At 32.7% G+C, this 18,822-nt stretch overlaps 1 protein-coding gene across 1 annotated transcript in view; it reads right to left on the minus strand.

The window, feature by feature from the left end:
• Window positions 1-2,012, minus strand: part of LOC118194593 (apical endosomal glycoprotein-like) — a 49,430-nt gene extending 47,418 nt beyond the window's left edge. The window contains exon 1 of the mRNA XM_035365766.2: window positions 1,937-2,012. Coding sequence (XP_035221657.1) covers window positions 1,937-2,012 — 76 coding nt within the window. The remainder of the gene's footprint in view (window positions 1-1,936) is intronic.
• Between the last annotated feature and the right edge of the window lie 16,810 nt (window positions 2,013-18,822).

The following is an 18,822-nucleotide window of genomic DNA, read 5'->3' on the forward strand; positions in this document are numbered from 1 at the left end:
TGCACACATACCTCACGAATCGTTCCTTTTCTATCAAAGTAAAATATTCACACTCTTCCCCTCGCCCTATCTTTGCCGGTGTCCCACATGGCGGGCTAATTAGTCCTTTTCTCTTCAACTCGTATATAAATGATGTACTATAATAACCTAGTATCGATTTAGCACTTTATGCAGACGACACCGCCATCATTTCACAACACCCTTCACTGCACCTCACTCTCCAATCACCTATAACAGTACCTATCAGACTTGTTACCTGGAAAATAAAAATTAATGTTGCCTAAAGTGCTGCCACAGTTTTCTTTTCCAGAAAGAGGAATGTCCACAGTCAACTCCAGCCACTCAGGCTCGTTGATAAAGACACACCCTGGGTAGATTCATATAAATATCTCGGAATTTATCTCGATGCGAAGTTACTCTGGAACACTCACATCAACTATGCCGTATCTAAAGCTAGAACAACCAGGAATCAACTACTGAGCTTCATCAATAGAACCAGCTACCTATCCTTAAAGAATAAAATCCTGCTCTATAAAACTACCATCTTACCCATCCTTACTTACGCCGCCGCCACATGGTCAACTTTCAGCCAATAGCCATCTGAAGAAAATTCAATTGTTTCAGAATGTTACACTTTGTATCTTCACTAATGCTCATTACTACGTCCGTAATGAAGTGCTTCATAATGACCTCCAAATTTTACCCCTAGATGCCTTTTTTCGGCATAATTGGGCCACGTTTTTCAACCGCTTAACCTTGATTGAAAACTCAGTCCTGCATTCACTTCCACCTATAATCCGGCAGAACTAAGCTCTGCCAAGCGTCCTAGGAGCGTTCTTTCTAGAACATTCAACATCTTTCCTAGGAAACCAAAACGGGTGTGTTTGCTTGACTAGAGAATTCTCTCTTTTTTCTAAGCACTTCACGGGCCTAACCCGACAACCTAAATTTTTTCTCTACCCCTGCCGGATCTAATCCGGCCACGTTTTCCGGTATTCATGTCCATGCTGCCTCTCTTTATCACACCTCCGCTTACCAAGACCTCTCCTTTACGATTTTATTTTATTTTAATTTTTGCGGAATTCATATCTTAAATCCACCTTAACCAATTCTTCTTACCTTAGCAAATTTGAATGCTTAAAAACTACCTTAAAGATTACTAAATTATTGTTTCCAAATTAAGTTTTATTTTAAATTTTAAATACTTAACTTATCCTGATCCAAATTAAAACCTTAACTTAATTCTCTTCATTAGAAATTAATTTTAATTTTAACATTAACGCGCTTCAATTATACAAACTTATTTATTTCCGCGTCAAAAGCATCTCTTTCTTTAGCCATCTGGCCTTGAAAGAAATAACGCTTATCTTAGACTGCAGAATCAGCTGACTTCGTTTCTCTCTTCCTCTTCTTTCTACCCTCAATCCAGGTCTCAGGTCTCTGACCTGTCGCCTCCCAGACCATTCACCAAGGCTATAGGTTGCCATAGGAAACCACAACCAAATCAAAATAGCGCTAAATTAAAAACTCTTGCCAAGTTTGGCCCTCACCCCGATCACGGAAGATTAACCCGTCATACCATATAAAAAATCAAAATGCTATCAAATACGAATATTTTCAATTATATTATCAATAATTATTGTATTAAGTAATGGGGACATTAATTTATGAAATAAACTTCTTCGGATAGCGTCATTAACTTCCGCAAGACAAGTATGCCTTGAAGTATTCTTCTGTGAAGAAGCTAGAATTCAAACCACGGCTTTTCCATCAAAGGACTTAATACAGGATTTTTCATTACAAACATCAGACTTTCCTAATTTTACCTTACTTTTCAGTTAAGATAGAATTTGATCTTAAAGCTAAACACTTAAGAGTTCGAGAACAGCAGTTTCAATATTCAGATGAAATTCATATAAAGAGCAAATTTACTTACCTGAAATTATGTTGAAATGATAGAAGAATTCCACTTTGCATGCATGAGACATGGCTCCAAGTGGAGGCGTTCGCATCGATTCAAAAGTGTAATAATAAACTGCAAAGAAAACCGAACATTTTTACTAAAAATCTAAGCAATTAAAACAACATTTATAATGAATTAGCGGTCAAGCCCCCAGGTGAGAAGACTGCCTCCAAAGCTAAGTTAATAAGTTCTATATACATCTAAAAAGAAATATATAAAAATAGCTTAATATGAACGAAAGTTTATTCTTTCCAAGCAACAATCAACTCGTAAATTAGTTTTTTGTTGCCAAACCAGGAAACAAAAACTTTTTACACTTTTTTCACGTTAATATGTATATATATGACAGCCTGATTTAAATTTAATGTAAAATAACTACTTTTTCTAAATATCAATAAAAGAATTACTGTGGCAATAATACTATAAATAATACACTATCAGCAATAATGCACTATCAGTTATCCTAATCCGAAGCAGAAAGATTGCCAACAGCAGTTATTTATTTAAAATGCTGATATTAATTTTTGACATATAGTGAAGTCACATGCAATCGCGTGCTTTCTGCAATGTCAGAACATAACGTTAAATAATAATAATAGTATATTTAATGTATGCCAATGCTATGTTTCGTATTTTGTAAAACTTATAAATTTTTGATTAACAAATTCTACGATTTAAAAGCCAGCAGTGGCAGCACTTTTTGAAATAAACCAAATTTTTATCTCCAACGCACGAGACTGTTGCCACTCAAAAAATTAAGTGCGAAAATTATCGTTTACAGAATTTTTAATTAACATCTCGGCTGATTAAAATCGTACGAAGATGAAAATGGCCGAAATGGCTTTTCACGAGTTTTTTTAATTCGGAATAAAAAGTTTAATATTTAGCAATGCTATTTTTAGTCCAAAGGGGGAATTTGCGCAGAAAGACTATTAATTTCGTTTTGGCATTTTGCATTGATTCACTACAAGCGTTGTTTCACTTTTCAAATTATTACCACCAAATATTATCGTCTAGTATTATATTTAAAGAAATTAAATAATGAAGAATATGGATAAATGTATGTATGTTTCTCGTATTGTGATAAAACAACGGTACCTAGAGCCATCAAATTTTGTATAATGATTATGGGTATCTGGAAGCCCAGATTTGAAATTTGGAATTTATCGATTTCATATTTTGTAAAACTTTAACAACGAATATTTGATTAACCAGCTCCAGGATTTCAAAACGAGCAATGGCAACGTTGTACAGAAAAAATATTTTTATTTCCAGCGCGCGAGACTGTGTATCGGAAATTCTAAAAATATGCTCATTTTAAAATTATTTTGCGACATTGTTGTTGAACTGAATTTTATGGTTTAAGTGTAAAGAACATGATATTTAATAAATAAGGGTAACACACAAAATGTTGCAAAACGCTCCTTTGGACGTAATTTAAAATTTGAAACCTTTCAGACCTTTTTTATTTCACATTTTCTAAAACTTGCAAATTTTTGAATAGCAAACTCTACTGTTTGAAAGCCATCATTGACAACACATTACAAAATAAAGCAGATTTTTATTTTCAGCATGCAAGACTGTTGCTAATCTTAAAAATGAGTGCGAAAATTAGATTTTCAGAGTTTCTAATTAATATGTCGGTTGCTTAAAGTCGTGCGAAGATGAGAATGGTCGAAATGACTTCCCACGAATTTTTGATATACGGGGTACTTCTCTCGACACTCAACTCCCAGTCATTCCAGAGGAGATAATGCAACAAACAAATAGACGAGCATTGATTTTAACAGTAAGATAGTAAAGAACCCAACAATTGGCAGACGCACAAGCTTTAATTTTGCATCTGGGCGAACCTTAGGTTTGATTTAGCTTTAAAATGAAGATGAATTATCTTGAATTTTGAATCGTCAATTTCACTAATGGACTCAACTACAAAAAAGTTTTTACCAATAAATCAAGTAGGAAATTGGCCGCTCATAATTTTAAAATAGATCAAGGGTGCATGAGCAACGCGCCCAACGGGATGATTAAGTGCATGGGGATACTCATGCTACTTAAACTGTTCTCAATCATCAATGACATGCTTAGCCTGGGGCACTACCCCACACCTTGGAAAACTGCTATCATAACTACAGTTCCAAAGCTTGGAAAGCCACCTGCAGAGTCAGCTTCTTACCGTCCTATCAGCCTCCTGTCCTCGCTCAGCAAGGTAGCTGAGTACATCATTCTCCAAAGAACCCTCGCTCATACTGAGTTCAATAATATCATCATTCCACAGCAGCATGGGTTCCGTAAGAAACATTCTACAGTCCACCAGCTTTACAGAGTCACCGAATTCATCTCGCAACGTCTTCAGGAACGACAAACTACAAGTGCCATTTTCCTCGATGTAGCTAAAGCCTTTGATCGTGTTTGGCTGGAGGGCCTTATGTACAAAATCATCACCCTGGGTTTCCCAGAGTACATCACAGCCATCACTTACTCTTATCTTAAGGATAGACACTTTATCGTTCGTGTAAACAACACAAACTCTACCCCACGGGCTATCAGGGCCGGCATCCCGCAAGGAAGCCAGTAGTAAGCGGCAGGGGGGGCCCAAGAGCGATGCGTAGTGCAGGGAGAAAATTATGCCACCTGCGCATGACGTCATGTGGGTGACAGTCGTTAGTTCTCGGCGTTTGTTTACATTCGTTGCATTTGATCTGGGATACATTTGATTTGTGTTGTTAATTTGCTTTTATACCTAGTCGGAAATGGCAAGTTGTGTTATAGCGTTGTGTCAGAATTATAGAAGGAAAACTAAAAGTCAAGGCATCACATACCATCGTTTTCCAAGTGATCGTAAGTTATGGACTATTCGCTGCAAAAGAGCAGATAATTTCAACATCGAAAATGCCAGAATATGTGCTATTCATTTTATCATAATTTTCCTTTTATGAAGTAGACTTATAGCGAGATATTTAATCTCAGTGTCGTGTTTACCAATAGTGACTACCTGAATGATTAGTTGATAAATTCGCTTATCCAAGTTAATTCACATGTTTTGGTTACTTTCTTTACATCCCAAAAGTAATTCTATGTATTGAAGCAATGTCTGGGTTAAGCATTGAGAACTAACTAAACTGATACATGCTTCAGAAGAAAGAACAATTTCTCGACCACACTATGATGCAAACATCGATGAGCGAGCAACATATTTCCTTCAATGTTGTTTAACTGATGCATATGTCTGATGTAATTTAATTGATATAACTAAGTGAACTTACACATAGCTGACTCTGAAGGAAAACAAATCTGTGTATAATGCTAGAATACAAATAGCGAAAGAGTAAGTAGATACTCTTCAGTGTTATTTAACTGCTGCATATGTTTTAATTTTGATTCCATATAACTTGTTTTTAATTATAAGAGAAAGAAAAATAATTTAATATTGAACACATATTTTGAGTATAACAAAAGTATTTTAAGAAACAACCTGATAAAAATACATTAGTAATTAAAAATATTTAATTTGTGTACAGGCTGAATTGAAACTAAGATGTGGTGGTGTATTTAATTATGGCAAAGCACACTAGGGCTATCTGCGTAATAGGTGTGATGCCTTCTTGGAGGACTTTCTCAGGTAAACTGGCTCGTATACACATTACACATGAGGAAAACCACGAAAACGCCCATGCAGCCAGCCCGTTCGTGGGATTCGGACCGAACTACCAGTGTTCAGCGACTTTACCGCTCAGCTGCTGGTGGGCTAAAACTAAGATGTATGGCAAGTTTATTATTATTATTATTATGCGTATATGTCTAAGAAAATGTATTTTAATTGTTCCATTTTTAATGTATGGAAGGAAGAATAGGATGCCGATATCGAAGATTATTTACTATAGCAAATAATCACGTCAGGATAAATGTTATATAGAAATCTTGGGAGTGTAAGGGGTTATAAGAGTACTTTTAGATTATACTGAAAAAATATGCACTTCTGCTAAAATCTGAAGTGAATCAGTATGAAGTGACTTTTCACTTTAAAAAGAATGTGATAAGTATACTATTTAAAAGTATAATGACGGATATTAAGAAATTTGTAGAATTTTATGGTATTTAAATATGAATTTGTTAAGTCAAATCTTTTTATATATATTTTTGCTTGAGATATGTAAATTAAACTGAAAATCACGATCATATCTTTCTCATGGAATGTCAAAGTTCATTTGTATTAAAAAAAGTGCATGAGCAATGAAAATAAATAGAACAATACTTTTTTTATTATGTTTTTACCATGGTCTTAGCAGTTATGCCATCATGTGTTCTGTTCAACAAAATTTATTTAGTGCAAACAATACTACGAAAAAATATTGAAAAATACCTTGTTTTACAATATTTATTTCCCTTAGTTAACTTAAATATCGTTTCTCATTTTCTAAGGCTTCCCTTTCCGAAAAGAATTTAATGTTTATAATTATTTTCAGCATTCGTACGAATTCTATGCATAAAATAAACATTTTCTTTAACAAAACGGAAAGTATATACCCGGTATTTCCGGTGTATCTACCACATATAAAATGATCATTTTGCTTTAGTTTACATTTTTTCCATTACCAAAATCATGTAGCAGACGCGTCGGCCGATGCGTCCTGTCTCCCGGGTGACGTCACTACCAGCAACCAATGGCACGCTTTTTCCGTTCCTGGCCTAACCTTAGTATATTAAAGAACCTTGGTAAGCGGGGGGTGCTCAGGATCTCAAAGGATGCCGCCACGACGTAATAGAACAATAGATTACGTAAGATAATAATAGATAACGCAACAGGGGGTATGCCTTTGATGTGCCGCCTCCGCCATCTTGGATCACGTGACAACCGAAAGTTACGATATCACCGCCATCTTGGATTTCTCCGAAAGGGACACACTGGAATGACGTCATAATAGTTCCGTTTTTATTCTGTGGTAACGACCCTATATTTGAAAGTTTTTATTTTTTTTCGTAGCAGCGACAATACTTGTTTATGCTTATGGCAACGGTATCTTCAGCCATGTGTTTGGAATGACATCACTTTTAATTTATTATTTTTAACTATTTGACACGTGATTAATTATTTAATCCGTCATTATTTTTAATTACTTTTAATTGATTCCATTATATTTTAATCTGTTTTTAATGAATTTTAAAAACAACTCCACGGCTCAGATTCGAACTCGCTATCTCTGGGATAGGAGTCTAGTGCTTTACCGCTTGGCTAAGCCGTTCTTATTATCAAACCTGGTATTTTTCCGTTTGGAGCGAAAATCACCATGACGTCAGTAGGCTGGGGGAAACAGGCAAAACGTCATCTCTTTCACGTTGCAGCATGCCGAAACCGCTTCACGCTTTCTACATCTGTCCTGGCGAACGTATACAATCTTTACAACCAATCAGCATTTCGCTAACAATATCTATCTTATTTCAGCCAATGTTTTCATTTTTCATTTTATTCTTACTATTTTTTTAAGTTATTAATTAATTTATTAATTTTTGATTTAATATGTCTTTCCTTTTACAAACATATATTTTATTTTTAACTTTCGCAAATTGACGTTTATTTCTACAAAAGTGAATTCACATTTTCTTTTTACTTTGCAAAAGTTTTTTTTTTTTTTTTTTTCAAATTTATTCCTTATCGTATTTTTAATTTTTTTTATATTTAATTTCCTTTTTCTGGTTTTACAAAAGTAATATTTTATTTTTACGAATTTATTTTTTTCCTTTTCACTTTTTTATTTTGCAAATTTTTTTTTTCAAATTTATTCTTTTTTGGTATTTTTATTTTATTTTTTTATATACATTTAACTTTTTTACTTTAAAAAGTTTTTTTTGTTGAAACATTTTTTTTTACAAAAGTAATATCTATTTTTACAAATTTAATTTTCCTTTCCGCTTTTTATTTTTTTAAAAAAAGGTGTTACTACATTTTTAACTTTATTTTTTTACAAAAGTAATATTTAGTTTCATAAGTTTAATTTTTTTTTGAGTTTTTTGTTTACACAAATGCAGTTTTTTTGTTTTTTCCCTTATGCATTTTACTTCCAAAAGTAAATTTTATTATTTTTTTTCCCTTTCCTTTAATTTTTTTGTTACATTTTTATTTTACCCTTAACTTTTTTCCCTTGTTTTAAATACAGCATCATGTTACACTTCCATTTCTCCAAAAGTAAACTTACCTACATTTCTCCGTCTTTGAAATTTTAAGCTTTAATTTACATGCATATAACTTCACTAGATCATATTTTCTGTAACTTTAAACCAATATACACAATGTTCATTCTATATAGTTTAACTGGAATACTACATTTCGTACTTTTTTACTACTAAATTGGAGATACTCAGAACTTTTCCTTCTAATGCATTGTGCTAACTATTAATGACTGTATTAACTTTTTGGCCAACTATACAAAACTTTGTTGATTCCCTTTTACACGTCTTACTTTTATTCAAAGGATTCACCAAACTATGTCTGACAAATGTAATTTTTACACTTTCCATTTATACATTTACCCTTATATTTAACTTATAAAACATATTCATGCTGTATTTCTGATTCCTTTTCCCCATAATAAATACAGACTTACATATGTTTCTTTATTGTGAGACCTACTGATTTTAAACAAATCTTATAAAGAGCAATAAATTTTCAGGGTATGAAGCCTACTCAAACCAATGCGTGGACCACTTCTACCCAGTTAAGTTCAGATACGTACTTCATTTCTTCTTATTTTACTCTACAGACATTTATACATATATATTCAGAACACCCCCTTTTATTCAGTAAGATTCATTTATACTACTAACACAAATTTTGCTAACTCGTTGAAATATTTTACAAAAACATCTTGTATTTTCTTGCACATATCCTACTTAAATCACCAAATATACACTGAACCTTGATTTTTCCTTCATGTGAAAATGTCACTCGGATGCTTAATATGATTTAACCATTTACCGCAGAACTTTATAAACACTACTCTATTTGAACTTATCACAGCCTAACTCTCTTAACAAGGTACAGAAGATTGAATTATATTTTAACTACAGAGAAGAATATCCACATTGTAACGTACTATTTTAAATTTGAATTATAGTCACATTTTGTGAAGGAGAACTTAAAGTCTATAATACACATGGAATTAATATCCATGGAAATGAAACTTTATCCCCTTTTTCACAATTTGGAATATAAAAATTTGTTAACTTGGAATATTTTTAACGTATTCATTGTAACTTAACTGAAAAATGCCCATACTTCACATTGTCAATAATTTATTTAGCACTGAACTCTTACAGCCTTTTGAGAACGATATTTAATTTATCATACTTGACAAATGACTCCTACATAGTTGTGATACATTACAAGAAATATGGAGTAGAGTTCCAAATAATGATCTAACATAAAAGACCTAACACAAACAATTTTAAGATAGAAATTTCAAACTGACATTGCTTAATAATGAACTTTTACAGCTTTTTTGACATTTAACTTCTCATAGATAATAAATAAAATTACACACAAATAATTATACAAAATAGGTAATAATGACAGAAAGTCCATATAATGATCTACTATAGTCACCAACTTTAAAAATTTTAACGCATTTTTAATATGTCATAAGAAAGACCACACTTTTTTGAAAAGCATTATTTTAATTAAACATTGGAACCACGCAGTCCTGCGCACATGTATAACATTTTTATTTATCATGAGTATGACACATAATAAGTAAATAAAATTTTCACAAAGTACGAAACACATTTCGCTTTTAACTGAACTGTACTCTTAAGAAAAATGCAGTATGGAATGCTTAGAACACTCAGTGCCACGGTTCCTAACTTCCCCACGCATTGACCAAAATATACATGTACTTTAAAATCAGTTAAACAAATTCAAATGTTAGTATTCAAAGAGGAATACTTCACAAATTAGATAAAAGAGAGGTACACAATGAACTTGAGTGATAAATAGAGAAAAGCATGTAAGGACCGAGAAAAAGATGTATTCGTGGAGATCTTTTTTAAGATAAACTTGCTCTATTTTTGCACATGGGTTACATTTTGCATTTCATATTAAGGACACATTCAAGATAATTCCTGTATAACTAGGGATTTAATTCACACTTGTTAGAAATGTAATTTATTAGAACAGTCACAGACATATAGGACAAGTATCCCATTTCCAAGGAAAACAATTTTCCCAAGCCAGATTTTAACAGTGAAATATAAAATGGAATAAGAAAATGCCATATTTCCAACAAAATTAGTATCTGAGTATGCAAAAACATGAACAAGAAATGAATATTTTTTCTGAAAATGTTCCGAATGGGATAAGTCAGGACTAGTTTCATGAACAGAGCATGAAAAATAATGATGAATTTTTAATTTTTTTTTGTCTGTAGTACATTTACTTATGGTAAAATCTTTCATTTGGTTGACTGTACTCTACATTTGGGCACAAGTTGATAAATCAGAGTGATTTTGTGTTTGAAAGCTTCAAATTCAGAAATACTACAACTCAAAAGCAAAAAGATTAAAACGACAAGAAAATATACTGTAAGCAAGCAAACGTGATAAATGACTTTTTTTCGCTGATTTCCATGAATTCATAGATCGGTAGCAAAGTTTTAATGCACTGCATATGAACTATTTTTTCAAATATATTACGATCATTGTTTTCCATTTACATAGACGTTAAGGAAACATTTCATGTTAATTTACCTTTATTCGTGAGGTTTATCTACGTATATACTTTATTTTTGCATTTTGTTTGCAATTATAATACCGAAAGAACACAAGAAAATATTTTTGTTGAAAATGTCCATATTTTTTTTCCCAAACGTTATTTCTTTCATAGCTTTGAAGTAACCTATTAAACACATAGTTATTTTGTATTACCCAGACAACCGTTGGTCTTGCCAATGTCTGAGTCACAAAGCTAGAGAATTTAAGTGATATTTTATCATTGCGGAGAACTTCTTACTGCGTTTTTGATGAAAATTGGCCGAATTTAGTAGTTCATTACCGATCTAGGAGCCTTTAACTATTTCTATTAAAAACAAACACACTCAGAAATTATCATAAAGATTTTCCATACAGATATATTTGTCTAATTTTCATGCCATTGCATTTCCAATAAAATATGATTCATTGCCAGATAATTAAATGTTTGTTATTTTTCCCGCATCCGAATGCTCATTACATATATTATTTAACAAAACTGCAAACAAGTTAAATGAATATTTCCTGAAATATTGAACATTTCATTTCGGAAAGTTTGCATGAGTATTTTCATTTTGAATCGTTTAATATTTCTTTTTCTGCATCCCAAGCAAATTTTTAACATAAAATTTTCAGTTTTGACGAGAAAGTTAATTGCGGATGGCTGTGATGTTATCGTGTTTTCATAAACAGTTTTTTGTGCAGTACCTTTCCGATAACTTTTTGAACACTTTGAAGATTACCACTTTTACATTACTGCCACTGCAAATCATTGAGTTTTCAAATATTTTCCTATTTATCGTTTACAACGCTTCGTAAAGACTTGGGACCCAATGTTTACTAAATAGTTATATTATTTGATTTAATAATTGTGTTACACATTTAGAAGATTTAACAACACTACTACACTGAACCAGAAATTAAGAAAAGAAATGGAATTTTTATCTTAGTATACTATAGGAATAGATTACCTTTCTCTGACTTAGATGTATTCGAATGGAGATAATGGAGACTTTTAACTCAGCTTATACAGACTTCGAATATTTTCTCTAAGTCACCACGATCACTGACTTGCATTGTCATAGATTTTTCTCGTAAAGACTATTTTTTAAAAGAAGTTTATATACTAATTTCATTAGAAACATGTCTAAAAATATCTCATCTTCATAAGAAACATCCACGCTTTGATTTGAATTATTAGGAAAACAAGAACCATTGTTTTGTAAACATGGTTTCTCTCTGACTCAAAAGGTTCTGTTGTGTCATATTCGAAATAAATAATTAACCGTACATACCTAATATATTACATTGATGAGTTATATTTTAACTTATTGCATTACATTTCAAGTGAATGTGTTTATTGCATCTTTTAATAAAATCTTAAAGGTTGAAATGAGTGTTTCATTACCAAATTTGTACTTTCTAACTTCATTCTACTGAAACGAAAACATTCATAACTTATTGCGAAGAAACATGTTATACTTTTTGATTAATTTTCATACCACAGTATCATCTTTGAAAAGTTGTTTCTTAGTCCACTGCTAATATATTACTAATTTTCGCTCTTTCAATACATTTCGTACGTGACAAAAAAAACTCAGTTTAGAAACTTTTTTTATTTAACAACTTGTATTGCATTCCTGAACCAGAGCCATGCTTTCATTTTTCATACATGCGAACATTACATATCACGTGAATATTTTAAAAAAAAAAAGACATATTTTCCCCTTCTGTTAGCACAATTTTAACCAGTATTTTACTATTACAGAGACTTCTTTAGTAAAATCTCAACTGTTAAATTGAGCGTTTCATTACTAATTTTGAAGATTCTGGATATATCCTACTTACAAGTTCATAACCGATTAGCAAAAACATTTATTTATGTACTTCGTTGTGCTCTTGGTTAATTTTTAAATCGTTGTTCATTTATAACACTTGATTTCTAGAGAAGTATCGAAATGATTATTTACTTTCCGCTTTTTCCAAAGAATTTCGTAGACACATATCTTCAGTATAAAAAATGTTTCTAACTTAAAAGTATTATTACCCAAATAGAAAACATGCAAAATTTTCCTAAAAATTTATATATTTGTTTTTTACGAACATGTACTCGAATACCCACATTTAGTTATTTAATGTGGATTTTCCTATATCAGAACGAAAATTTTTAAATAATGTCATGTTCCATAAAATTTATGTCTTTGTGAGATCATTGTCTTTTCGCAAACGTTTTGAGAGTGTGCTCTAGGTTGTCGTTTAGACATTTCGAAACTGTTTTCTCTTAGCTATTGGAAACTATTTTATCTTTGCTGCTTTATCTCTTTGAACATATGCCAATGAATTCCCGATACCTTTTTGGTTTATCTTCAGCTTATGAAATATTAAAATACTTAAAAATATATTTATATATCGTTTATGTTGACACTTGTGAAAGATTTTCTGGATGTTTGTTTTTGAGAATGTATTTATTTTATTCACGTGAATGAAACTGATGTTTTTCTTAAAATTTTATTATTCAGACTATTAGTCATTTATGACAGAATGCCGGATTTGTTCTCTTTATTCAACATTCATATGAACTTTCAGTATTCCAAATATCTCACGTAAATGTAATTTTTCCCATCAGTAATAGGAAGACGAATGGAATACATGCAGGTTATGCAGATATAAGGTAAAAAATTTGGAAGTAAAAGAAATTCTCCAGATCTAAACAATTCAGTAGAATGTGCAAATATTCATCCTATTCGAAGCTTATTTTTTTAATTGCATAGAATATAAAATGTAAATTTAATAAAAAATGATATAATGAAGATCAAGTACTCTGCAAAATCTGGACGGTAATTATTCAAAATAAGTTATATGGCAGTTTTTCATAAGAAGTGGTTTCAGCGGAGGAAATATGCCAGCAATCTCCTGAAGCTCTAATTGGGCGTTTGAACTTCGCTCTTACGTAGAATTTACAATTCTACTTAACTTTTTGTAAGTTCTGATCAGATGCTGTCTGACTTTTGGAACTTGGATACTGTACCTACGTGTGACATGCTTACTAAATCGGAGAGAGCATGTGAAGATTACTTCAAATCTACATATATGAGAGAGGAAAGTGGGGTATATACTGTGAAATTACCGTTTCACTCTCCGCCTTCTCAGCTTGGAGATTCTAGACAATTAGCTATGCGTAGATTCCAATCTTTAGAAAATTCACTTCTAAAAAGGCCTCAGATATATGAACAGTATAAGGATTTCATGAGGGAATACCTTGAGCTGAGACATATGGAGGGAGTGCCTGAGGGAGAGATTCTTATTGACTCTACGTATTACATGCCTCATCATTCCGTATTAAAGGAATCAAGTACTACGACTAGAATGAGAGTTGTTTTCGATGCTTCAGCTAAAACGACATCGGGTCTTTCATTAAATGATATTTTGATGGTTGGGCCAAAAGTTCAGTAAGAGCTGTTTCCAATTCTTCTACGGTTTAGAACTCAGAAAATTGCAGTATGTGCCGATGTAGAGAAGATGTTCAGACAAATTCGTGTCCACCCAGACGATACAAATTGGCAACGAATGCTTTGGAGGGATAGTCCTAGTGAGCCCTTGAGTACATTTAGATTAGTGACAGTTACATATGGGACTGCCTGTGCGCCATATTTGTCTACTAGAGTAATGAAACAACTTGCATTAGATGAACAAGTGAGATTCCCTTTAGCATCAAAAATTGCCCTTCGTGATTTTTATGTTGATGATTTGCTTTCAGGAGCAGAAAGTGAAGAGGAAGCGAATGTTCTAGTTCAGCAGTTGAATGAAATGATGAAAAGGGGTGGATTCCGCTTAAGGAAGTGGATTTCAAACAGTTCAGCTATTTTAGAGAATATTCCCGCGTGCTTACGAGAATCCAGTATTTCTCTTGAAATAACAAGTGACAAGAAAGTTAAGGTATTTGGAATTAATTGGAACAACTCTAGTGATGCATTTCATTTTATAAGTGATGAAGAGTTTATTAAAAGGACTATTTTATCAGAGGTAGCCAAAATCTTTGATCCAATGGGATGGTTAGCGCCAACAATAATATATGCGAAAATATTATTACAAGAGTTATGGAACTTACAGCTGGGTTGGGATGAACTCGTTGATAAGAGAATAAGTAGAAAATGGAAGCGTTTCTATCTAGAATTGCCCTTACTTTCAAGCTTACAATTTCCAAGGTATGTCTTGAGTCCGAAGGCAGTAGTTATAGAAATCCATGCTTTCTGCGACGCTTCAGAAAAGGCTTATTGTGCAGTCATCTATCTCCAAACAATCAACCTTGATTCGTCAGTCAAAGTCAGCCTTCTGACATCGAAAACCAGAGTAGCGCCTTTAAGAACCCAGTCTCTTCCGAGACTAGAGTTGTGTGCTGAGTTACTTTTAACCAACCTCTTACATGCAGTATTATCATGCATAGAACTGCCTATTAACAATACTTACGCATGGACCGATTCGGGGGTTACTTTGGCATGGGTTTCGTCCGAACCTCGCAGTTGGTTACCTTTTGTGGGAAATCGAGTTGCAAAAATCCAGGAAGCTGTTCCATGAATTCAATGGAATTATGTTGCTGGGAAACAAAATCCTGCAGACTGTGGGACCAGAGGTTTTATTCCATCAAAATTCTTACAATGTGAGTTACGGATGAAGGGACCGCAGTGGTTAAACGAATTCCTAATTCATGTACAGCAAAATTCAAGTGTAGAATTGGAGGGTGAAGTTATGTTGAAGGAATTGAAAAAGAGCTTCAGTTGAAATGTTTCCAAATTTGAAGAGCCTAGTGTGTTTTCAAAATTTTCATCATGGTTAAAGTTATGTCGAGTGTTAGCGTGGTGTTTAAGATTCAGAAATAATTCTAGTAAGTTACCTACAGAACGTATAAAGGGTTATTTATCTACTGAAGAATTCTGTGAAGTTACTTCTATGATTATTAGGATTGTGCAAAGAGCCGAATTTCCAGAAGAATTATTCTGTTTAGAATCTGGTAAACCCTTGAAGACATCAAGTAAATTACTGTCTTTAAGTCCTTTCTTGGATTCCGCGGGAGTAATGCGTGTAGGCGGAAGGCTCAGAAACTCTACAGTTTCAAATAATCAGAAACATCCTATGATTTTACCTAAGAATCACAATATTACGCGTTTAATTATTAAACATTATCATGACACGTATCTTCACGCAGGTACCCAGCTACTCACTTCTGTCATACGAGATAGATTTTGGATTGTGAATGCTAGAGATATTATAAGAAAGTGTATAAACCAATGTGTTATCTGCCGTAGAGTTAGAGCGCAAACTGCAACTCAGCTAATGGCAGATTTACCCGCTTCAAGAGTTACTCAAAGTAGAGCTTTTTCTCGTGTAGGGATTGATTTAGCAGGACCATTTAACGTTAAATATCGTCCTGGTAGAGGAGTGAAAATCTTCAAGTGTTACGCATGTTTATTTATTTGTTTTACTACAAGAGCAATACACTTAGAATTAGTTGGAGATCTTTCAACAAAATCATTCCTCGCGACACTTAAGCGATTTATAGCTCGTAGAGGCAAACCGTGTGAAATTCACAGTGATTGTGCAACGAATTTTATAGAAGCTAATAAAGAATTAAGGAAAGCCTTTTCTATTGTTCAACGTGATGAACAGCTACAGGGTTATATTTCTTCAGAAAATATTAAATGGTTATTTAATCCTCCCTCTGCCCCTCATTTTGGAGGGCTTCGGGAAGGGGGTATCAAGTCTATGAAACATCACTTAAAAAGATGTTTAGGAACACTTATTTTAACATACGAGGAATTTTTGACATTAATAACCCAAATTGAATCGTGTCTTAATTCTAGGCCTTTGGTACCAGCTTCAAGTGATTGTAGCGACTTGGATGCGGTAACACCAGGACACTTTTTAACCGGAGCGGCTTTAAGCGCTATCTCAGAATCTAACCAAATTCAAGAAACCATGAGCTGCAGTGATCGTTGGAGGAACGTGCAAAGGTTATTTCAACATTTCTGGAAGAGATGGAGCAGTGAGTATTTATCTAGGTTGCAGCAGAGACACAAGTGGTGCAAGTTACAACAAGATCTTAAGGTTGGTGATATGGTTCTTATTAAGAACGAAAATCTACCTCCGCTACGTTGGAAATTAGGTAGAATTACTAAAGTGTTTCCTGGTCTTGATGAGAAAGTTCGAGTGGTGAGTTTACGCACCTCCAATGGTGAAATAAAACGACCTATAGCAAAGCTATGTGCTTTGCCATTTAATTACTGATTTAGAGACTTTAATTTTTATTTTCAGGTTTATTCAGTTCAACAGATTAAATTTATTGTTTGAACCCCCTTGGGACTTCAAGGCTGGGGTATGTTCGATGTTATGCAAATTGTATTTCTTTCTTTGTACCGAGGAGCGGCGCAGACGCAAATTTGTTAGGTTTTTAAAGCTCGCGTTTAGAGCTTTGAGGTTGCTGTGAATTACTGGAGTTTCAACTAAGCAGAGGTTCTTCTGAGTTTGTGTAGTAAGCCGCTACCGAAGTCGGAGTTTCCAGTGTGGTCATCGCCGTTCCTCAACCAACTTACTGTTTGAAAGTCAATAAAGAAGTTTCGGTCAACGTTATGACTCTGAGGTTTCTTGGGTTCTATACTGAAGTAATATCAAGTCAATTTACAGTCCACTATTTTTAAACAACGGAACGCACAGTACCCATAGAAGATGAATATAGATAATCAGTACAAACGCGCTGTGTTACATTTTTTCATGGAGATAGGAAGTAAGATGGAGTCGCCCTAAACAAGTTTCTCCGTACCCTGCTCTGAAGCACCGGCGAACCCTACGTGGTGACCAAAACATTGGGTCATTTACCATTGAGTTCCATGGGATTTGACGCGTTCGGGTGTAAATATTTTGTAATTACGTCGCAAATATACATATAAATGTATATATTTTCTTTTTCTACAACACTTCAGAGTCCTAAGTATGTGAAAACAACATATTTTTAAACAACATTTCATTCTGAACGGAATTAAATGCTATACTTTTCACAGGACAGTTTTCTCAGAATGGTTTATGGTTTAATTTGAATGAAATATTTTCACAAGTTTTCGTTAATTACATTAGAAAAAAAATTAAGGTAATTCGATTTTATTCGGTTAAGGTACAAAAATTAAGATCAAAGTTTATTGTATTATTAATATTAAAATTATGCATTATTTCTTTTCTATTTATAGAGTTTCTTCCTAAAATACTTTCTTAAATATGACATGATTTTTTGGCTTCTTCTAAATCGAAAAATGTAAGTCAATTTATAATTAATGCTCTATTTGGTTCATTTTAAATTAGAGAATTACTAGGAATTCACGAAATACTTTAAATAAGTATTTCGCTAATTCCTAATAATTAAATAGGTATTAAATAGTATTTGACTTTCTCTGAACATTTCTGAAAGGGAATAAAATAAGTTTTTTTTTTCAAGTATTATTTAAAACTTGTAACTGAGTTATTATAAAATGTAAAGGGAATAATTCTTTTAATTATACTTATCAGATTTTTTTTTACCCTTCATTTCAACAATACATATTCCAAAACTCTTTATTACGTTCTTAAGTGCGCATCTCATAGCATTTGCTTTACAATACCTTTTCACAGATTGCTTTCCAATACGAACAGTTCTTGCTTAAATAGCTTTATAACGTATTTGTCAACAGGATTTCAATTTATGTTTACAATTCAATATTAAGGTTATTATATATTTAGATAACATTTATAATCATTATAAATTAGATACATTTAATCATTAGATTTCTTCACAGTACTTTCACAGTTGTTTATAAGTGAATAAATTCTTCATTTCAAATACATTTATAAATAATTTAATGAATATTTAATATTTAAGTATTTTGTCAAAGGCAGATACATGCTTTTTGCAAGCACATGCATAAATACCCATACATATTTCCTATTTATCATTTCCGGCATGTGCCAATCTTTAATTTCTGTGCATTCACTATATTTTTCGTGTAAAGTAATTTACACTAATTTAGCATACACTCGAAAGTTTTACATAAATAATATATATGAATATAATTTAAATGAAAATTATAAGTATTATTTTT

The sequence above is a fragment of the Stegodyphus dumicola genome, chromosome 11, assembly GCF_044657685.1.
Source record: "Stegodyphus dumicola isolate Sdum_Otavi_A_Nest chromosome 11, ASM4465768v1".
NCBI classification, from domain to species: domain Eukaryota; kingdom Metazoa; phylum Arthropoda; class Arachnida; order Araneae; family Eresidae; genus Stegodyphus; species Stegodyphus dumicola.